Source organism: Cyprinodon variegatus, unplaced genomic scaffold, assembly GCF_000732505.1.
Source record: "Cyprinodon variegatus isolate N-32 unplaced genomic scaffold, C_variegatus-1.0 Scaffold892, whole genome shotgun sequence".
Taxonomy (NCBI): domain Eukaryota; kingdom Metazoa; phylum Chordata; class Actinopteri; order Cyprinodontiformes; family Cyprinodontidae; genus Cyprinodon; species Cyprinodon variegatus.
In genome coordinates this window covers 54,800-63,055 of record NW_015151345.1, presented here as the reverse complement: position 1 = coordinate 63,055, position 8,256 = coordinate 54,800, and the positions used below count along the sequence as shown (strand labels likewise).

Genomic DNA, 8,256 nt, shown 5'->3' with positions numbered 1-8,256 from the left:
CATCATCATCATCATCATCATCATCATCATCATCATCATCATCATCATCACTATTATCACCATCATCATAATATGATCTCCACATCATCATCACCATTATCATCCCCATCATCTTCATCATCATTACCATCATCATCATCACTATTATCACCATCATCATTATATCATCTTCACATCATCATCATCACTATTATTACCATCATCATCACCATAATTACATCATCATCACCATTATCATCCCCATCATCTTCATCATCATTACCATCATCATCATCACTATTATCACCATCATCATTATATGATCTTCACATCATCATCATCACTATTATTACCATCATCATCACCATTATTATCATTCCCATCATCTTCATCACTATTATCACAATCATCATCATCCTCATCATATTCACTACCAACATTAGAATCTGTTCACTGTTGTGGCTCCATACTCAGAGGTCAGGACATTTTATTAAAATGTTCATGTTGATGATGATGTGAAACCATCTGGTCCTTCAGCTCAGTAGTTTTCCTTTACCTGTTTCTGTTGCTCTTCAATGTTTCAGATAAAACAAATTCAACATTAAGCAAATTTAGCCTGAATAAATCTGAAAATCACTGTGATGTGAAGGATGATTGCTGTAGTTTATGAATCATTGAATGGATTCGCTCCAAAATACATGCGACCTGATGTCAGTGGATCAACAGCCAGACCTCTCTAGTCTAATGGATCAGCTCTACTCTGCAGAACCAGAACCAGGACCAATTAAATTCTATTCAGTTTATTTCTATAGCGCCAATTCAACAACACATGTCATCTCAAGGCACTTTACGGTTCATCAGATCATCCAGTCAGATTGATTCAAAGTTTTTTTATCACCAGCTGATTGCATCGACTCATTGACTCTTCAGCAATCCCTCACACCAAGCATGCTTGTAGCGACAGTGGAGAGGAAAAACTCCCTTTGAGCAGGAAGAAACCTCCAGCAGAACCAGGCTCAGTGTCAGTTGCCATCTGCAGAGGCCGACTGGGGTTCAAGGAGACAGAAGCAGACATAGAAAAAGAAGCATAGATACAAAAGGAACCAGCCTGTGCATCTTCTAGGCAGTGAGGGAACCAAAGGAGCCCAGAGTCCAATTAAAAGAGAAATATTCATCTAGATGTTACCTGCAAAACAAAGAGGGAAAATGGACCCAAAGGAAAAAACAAACAGAAGGGAGCAGAAGTTTAGCATCCACTCCAGGAGGGAGGACATGTTGCAGAGTGGACATGTCCTCAACATCACATGTTGCAGAGTGGACATGTCCGCAACATCACATGTTGCAGAGTGGACATGTCCTCAACATCAGCAGCACATGTTACAGAGTGGGCATGTCCTCAGCACCATCGCTTGTTGCAGAGTGGACATGTCCGCAACATCACATGTTACAGAGTGGGCATGTCCTCAACACCATCGCATGTTGCAGAGTGGGCATGTCCTCAACATCGGCACATGTTGCAGATGTTGAGGACATGCCTCAACATCTGCAATCCCTCACACTAAGCATGCTACAAGCATGCTTAGTGTGAGGGATTGCTGAAGAGTCAATGAGTCGATGCAATCAGCTGGTTTTCCTTAGATAGAGAACTTTGAATCAATCTGAGCCTTGGGCCTTGAGATGACATGTTGTGAAATATTTTGTCTTTGTTAGGTTAAATGAAATCCCATGGAAGCACATAACATTCTTACTTTAAATCACACAGGATTTACTGAAAAATATGATGTAAACTTTTGTAATAGAGAGTCTAAGAAACTGTATAAACTGATTCACTTGATTAAAAATGGTTTGCTATATAATTATTTCTCGCCAATACAGCCTAATATGTTGGTTGCACAATTCAACCTGACGGATGGCGCTATAGATATAAACTGAATAGAATTGGTTGAAACAGAGCTATCATACAATAAATGTAATCAAAGTTGATTGAAGAGTTTTTGGAAGTCGCTCCTCCTTGGAGCCCAGCTGATGTTTTTTCTTCAGGGATGTAGTTGGACTTTCTGGCAGAAGAAATTAATAGATCAGCGGGTTGAAGGAACACGTGCATTTAGTTTTCCAATAGAGTCAGGATGGATAGCTGGGTGGATGGATAGAAGATGGGCTGTCGACTGATAAATGGGCAGAAAGTAGACTGATGAATAATTGATGGATGGATAATGGACCAACATGGTGGAGTAGCTGAACAGGAGGATGAGCGGATGGTTTACTGAACTAAAATATTAGTAGATGTTTACAGTATAGATTGGATGATGTCATGTTTTCCCCTCTAAATATTCTTCTCTGTTTTCCAAGCACTAGAAAAGTTTTACATCCTGACTGCATTCGACAACAGCTGCCTTCCTCGAAGAACGGTTGGGAAATGCTGCAGGAACGGTGCAGCTCAGTGTGTGCGGTACACAGGTGGATGTGGGGCCTGTTTATGGGGAGCAGGTATGGTTATAGCAGCTGCCAGGTGGAGGGATCTGAGACAATGCTCTACTGGGCACCAGCAGTTCTTCCCTGAGGAACTGTCCAGCTTAGCAGCAGCTCCATGGGAGGGGAGACATTATTTTTGCTGCAGTCCTTCGGTCGCCCACCACCTCGCTCTGATGATGCGCCAGGGGCGATTCTAGGAGCAGAGGTTTAGGGGGCCTGAGCACCTAGAGAGCTGTCTGGCCACACAAGATTCATTTCACTGTTTTCTACACAGATTTTTGAAACCTGTCGGTGCGTTTTGCTAATGACTCCCTCCATCATTCACTAATGCATCGTATCTGAGACCTGAGCAAAAAACTGCATTTTTAGGAGAATATTCCAACCAATTAAAGCTTTTAAATCATCAGTTTTCATGAAATAAGTTTTCTCTTTTGTGAGCCAAAATGACTTCCATGATAAATGTAAAATAATTGACTGAATAACAGTTTTTTCTTTGCCAGTTTAACAGCTGCTGCTATTCTGTCTGGTTCCTTTCATGGTTTTTCCTCACCTTACACACACCTGGCTCCTCTGCTCCCCCGTTACACCGCTCACTCTGTAGACTGGCTATTATAAAATGGAATGTGAATTCAAATAACTAGAATGTGAAATAAATTATAACGATTTACTAATGATTTGTTAAATTTAAATATTGAAATTGTGTTGTGGTTTTAAAGATAACCTAACAAACCAGTATAAGGCACATTAGAGCACCTCGCTGGTGAACATTTCACCAACACACCATCAATAGTTGCAAAGCGTTGCTTAACATTTTAGTGAAAGAGCTCCATCAGGCTGGTTTACTTTTTTTTTTTTTGTTTATTTATTATCATTTCTGATGAGCCAGATCATAATCACTGTATAGTTTTTACAATGTCACATTTTTTCCCATGTTGTTTATTGTAAAAAGCGCATACAGTATTAAAGAAAACACTCATATTTTAGGGGTGCTTTGATTTAAATTACGGTTCCTTCAGCACCCCCAGAAATAGGCTAAAAACGGCTGTGATGCGCCATCTCAGTTTATTATAAAGTCATGTATGATCTGACCTGTATTTGCCTCCACTAGGATCTCCATCAGAGCTGATCCTGTTTATTTCAAAGATCTGGCTGCGTTCTGTCCTCTCATTGCTCCAGCTGCAGCTACAGACCTTCAAAGTTGGTGAACCACATGATCAGATCGCTGTTGGTCTTTTTTCAATTGGCTCTGCAGTTTAGTGTTTCTTAAACAGATATAGTGGAACAAACCAGGAGAGTTTACCACAATTCAGCACAACTCAAAAAGACTTTTGATGCCAAAGTGAAAATAAATGTTTCATGAACTCATCGTTTTGAACCAGTTATAGGTGTTGATGTTGGAAAAAGGAAGGATCTTCTGATGAGCGTCCAGCTGAATCACTGGTGGAAAGTTTACTTGATTACTGTACTTAAGTACTTTTCTTTAGTCTCCTTAATCATTTTTTTAACGGGTACTTCTAACTTTCCCTCCACTCCATTTCCAGGAAGCTGTTAGTTCCTTTAAGCTCAGCTTAGCTTTCTAATCCCCTGCTGCTGGTTTTCTGTAGCAGCCCTGTGGACTGAATCTAGAGGATGTTTGGCTCAACCTGCTGCTGTGAAGCAGGATTCTCCACCATGAACAGAATCAACAATAAATATGGATCCAGGCTCAAAATGAGCAGCTTGATATGTGCTTGAGAATGGCTTAGTCTCCATTCAAACCCAGGTTTAAAGCCTTGCAGGGCAGCCTAAAGCCCACTGCCAACATTAAGACAGAAAAAATAATAACAAACGGTCAGTTCAGGTGTTTGAGAAAATAAGGGAATCAGGAAATTTATCTATAAACCAAACTGAACGATTGTTGTTCTCTACTTCAAAAACAATTAAGATTTTTAAATGGAAAAGTTTTCTGTTTTTTAAATTTCTTTATTCAAAAATTCCATCTATAACGTGGATGCATAAAAACCTCATTTTATTTCAGTGTTAGATTCTGTTTAAAGTAACAGATTCTAATTAAAACTTTCTCCAGACCTTTACTGTTGAAGATTTTCTTCATTCAGACCCCACATGGTGACCTCTGCTCTATTCTATAGAGAAAGAATAAGAAGAATCAAGACTATTTTCTTTTTGGTTTGTTTGTAAATAAAAATAAATAAATAAATATCTGTCCTTATTTTTTTGCCATTTTTATGCTGAAGTTCTTTCCAGGTAGAATCTATAGCAGGTGGTTTTATGCATCAATACATTTAGATGGTTTCTTAGTGTGAGGGATTGCTGAAGAGTCAATGAATCGATGCAATCAACTGGTTTTCCTTAGATAGAAAACTTTAAATCAATCTGACTGGATGATCTGGTAAATTTAATTGAAAGTTAGAGGTTCTTTAAAATTCCACTGGACTTTGTTTCCAAGTCTGAAGACGTTTCTCTTCCATCCAGGAAACTTTTTCATTTCAAAATGTCAGAAATAGCGTTGAGTTCCAGGTTTTATCCAGCAGCCCAACAAAGCCTGGTTTTTGTTTAGAAAACATTAGATTAAATTATATTCAACTTTATTGTCATTACACATGTACAGGTACAAGGCAACGCAATGCAGTTTAGGTCTAACCAGAAGTGCAACAGCAGCAAGTGCTGCTATTGCACTATAAATAATGGGTCCATAAATACAGGACATGGGTTCTACTGAATGAGTATAGAGATGAATGCTATTATAATTAATGAATATAATATATAGATCACTAGTGTTATGAACTAATTTTTGCAGCTGGATATGTACCAAATATAATATAAAGGTGGATATTACTATAAAAAGGGTTTTTACAGTTATGTACAATAGCATAATATACAGATGGGTTTTACTATAAAAAGAATAAATAAAGTTTGGACAGATGCTATCTAAATTAAAGTGCAGTGGAAGGTAATTGGATATTACAGTTAAAGTATGTTAATGCAGATGTAAATGTAAACAATTGGTGCTTTAAATAAACAGTCGGCAGTGCAGATCAATAATCAGTCAATGTGAGTAGTGCAAGATGCATATAAAAAGTTGTTACAACAGTAACAGCCAGGAGAGCAGGTGAACATTACAGTCTTGTAAATAACAGAATAGCAGAATGGTGGTAGGTGTGAGGAAGGAGAGTAGAGTCTATCCATAAGGGTTAGAGTTCAGTAAAGAGACAACCAGTCTGTGGGCTGGGTGGGATGAGTCCTTAATGCTGCAGGCTCCATGGAGGCAGCGTTTCTCCTGGATGTGCTCAATGGTGGGTAGTGAAGTTCCAGTGATGCGCTGGGCGGCTTTCACCACCAGCTGCAGTGCCTTGCGCTCTGCAACAGAACAGCTTCCGCACCGCACTGTTACACAGTTGGTCAGGATGCTTTCTATTGCACCAGCGATAGAAGTTCACCAGGATAGTTGAGGGGAGCTGATTCTTCCTCAGTGATCTCAGGAAGAGCAGGTGCTGGTGAGCCTTCTGGAGAGACCATGAGCCTCGTGATGTACTCGCGCCAAACATGCTAATAGAAACGGATGAACGGGTCCCTCCCTATGGAATGGGGGTTGTTTGGCTTCTTTGTTCGCCTGCAATGCCCCATACCTGTCTATGTCTCTGAAAGAGGGGTCGTTAAAGGGAATTGCTGGCCTGGCTGAACAGGTGAGGTCTTCTGTTCTCCTGTAAAGGGGTTGGTGCTGCAATGGTAGCGGGAAGGAATCAACTCTATTGCTGCAATGTAGGTTATTGAAAGCTGAAATCTGAGTTCCCCCCCCCCCCCCCTCTGTTTAAGGTCGGTTTTTCTTAACATAAAGTTCATCTTCAAACTTGAAATCAAAGTCCAGTGGATTATTTTTTTTTACTTTTTTGGAATGACTATGACCTGGATGACTGGGAATCTTCACCAGTTTAGTTCTTTAAAATCAGTCTTATTATTAGACTCTTATTGATTTTACTGAAATATGCTGATGTCAGAATATTTTAATTGTATTTTTGAAAACTTAAATACTTTAAAATGGATGTACTTTTTTAATACTTCAGAATATTTAAAAGTGAGTACTTCAATACTTGAGTAGTTGTTTGACTGAGTAACTTTTACCTGTGGTTGAGTACATTTTGACTATAAGTATTACTAATTTTATGAAAGTACTACTGCTGAGTACTTCGTTCACCACTAATCGTGATCTACATGAATTCTGTAAAACCTGTTGTCTCTGTTATCAGCTCTACTCTTCACAACCAGAACCATGCCAAACAAAAATGGAATATTATTATTAGTAGAATCCTAATCCTGGTGAACTGACTGCAGAGGTGATGTTCTGAGTGTTAAAACTGTTTTTTTTTTTCAACTTATTGAAGCAAATAAAGCCAAGCTGCTCTCTAGACTCTAAGAACAGAACAAAGCAGCTCTACTAGTCACACTTGTAGTGACACCACTAGTTCAGAGTCACTAGGTCCCCAGCTTCTATTATTTAATGTCTCTCCAAATACCAACGCTCTCGGATTCTCCTGGACCTCTGGGTTCAGTCAGCAAAGCCCTACAGATCCATGCTGCCCGCTTTGTCCCTCAATAAGCAAATCAATCAGCTTCCATCTACAAACTCCTTCCAGATCAATCTGCTTTCCCCCGTCAGACCAATCAGAAAGTTCAAATGACTTCCTGTAGTTTTCTGCTTCCAGATTCATGTGTTTTTTTTGTAAATAAAACATTAAAATTCACTGGTTCTCTGTGTGATTCTGCATGTGGGTCGAAAAGCTACAAACCAACAGGGAACTAACTGACTTGTCTTGTCTGTGTGATTTCTTCATAGTTGAGGTAGTAAAAGTACTAACAATAAAAAAGTGTTTTTAAATTTAACAAAGTCCAAACTTTTACCCCTCCCCAAGCAACACCCTGTCATTACTGACTTCTCAACTTTTTTTCCCCCCCAAGGATCCAGATAAAACCTGAAGAGCAAAAACAAGCCTGACAAGGAACAAGAAGAGTGGGAAATAAAACCAAACTGAATATGGAGGAGAAGAAAGGAAGATTTGGGGGTTTGTAGTCCAACAAAAAGGAAAGAATGGTGAAATAAAGCCACAAGGCTGTGTGGAACAGCAGCAGACTTACAGGGAAAACATCTGGATGAAGGAGCAGCCAGCAGCTTCCTGCCCTACAAAGATGGCCTCCAACTTCAGTGACATCATCAAGCAGGGCTATGTGCGAATGCGGAGCCGGAAGCTCGGGGTTAGTGTCTTTATTTCTATGAATGCTGCGCTCACACTGAACGGGTCTATGGGGGCGGCGTCTATGGTGTGCCATTTGTAAAGTTAAGCAGTCAAAAATTAGGACCAATTATTTATGGTTATTTAGCGTATTTTACGAGAATTTAAAAGTTTATTTTTTCCCAAGTCATTTTATCCCTATTTCATTGATTCATCTTACTTTGTTTAAAATATATTTAGCTTCCAACTAAATATTTAGTTTGCAAAATCAATATTTAGTTATCACAAGAAAACAGTTAATGATTTCTTGAGATAACGAGATGATTACCCTCTATGAGTGATGAATGAGGCGGCCAACAGCCCTGGATTCCCTGTCCATCCATGCCTGTGGGGCCCATAGTCACGCAGTATCGCCTGATAATCAGATTTTTAGTTTCCTTTTTTTTTACTCATTTTCAGGTGGTGGTGGATGATCGGATTAAATGGAATACAGTAAAAACAAATCTGACAGTTTTTTTTTTTATGAAAATCTATAATCTGGCTCATTTTAGGGGTTAATGTATCTTATAGCTTTACATGC

The 8,256-nt window shown here is 39.2% G+C and overlaps 1 protein-coding gene across 1 annotated transcript in view; it reads left to right on the top strand.

Annotated features, from left to right (window-relative positions):
* Positions 1 to 8,256, top strand: part of LOC107099637 (docking protein 4-like) — a 47,186-nt gene that overhangs the window by 4,068 nt on the left and 34,862 nt on the right. Inside the window, exon 2 of the mRNA XM_015397850.1 lies at positions 7,405 to 7,698. Coding sequence (XP_015253336.1) covers positions 7,597 to 7,698 — 102 coding nt within the window. The 5' untranslated portion in view covers positions 7,405 to 7,596. The remainder of the gene's footprint in view (positions 1 to 7,404; positions 7,699 to 8,256) is intronic.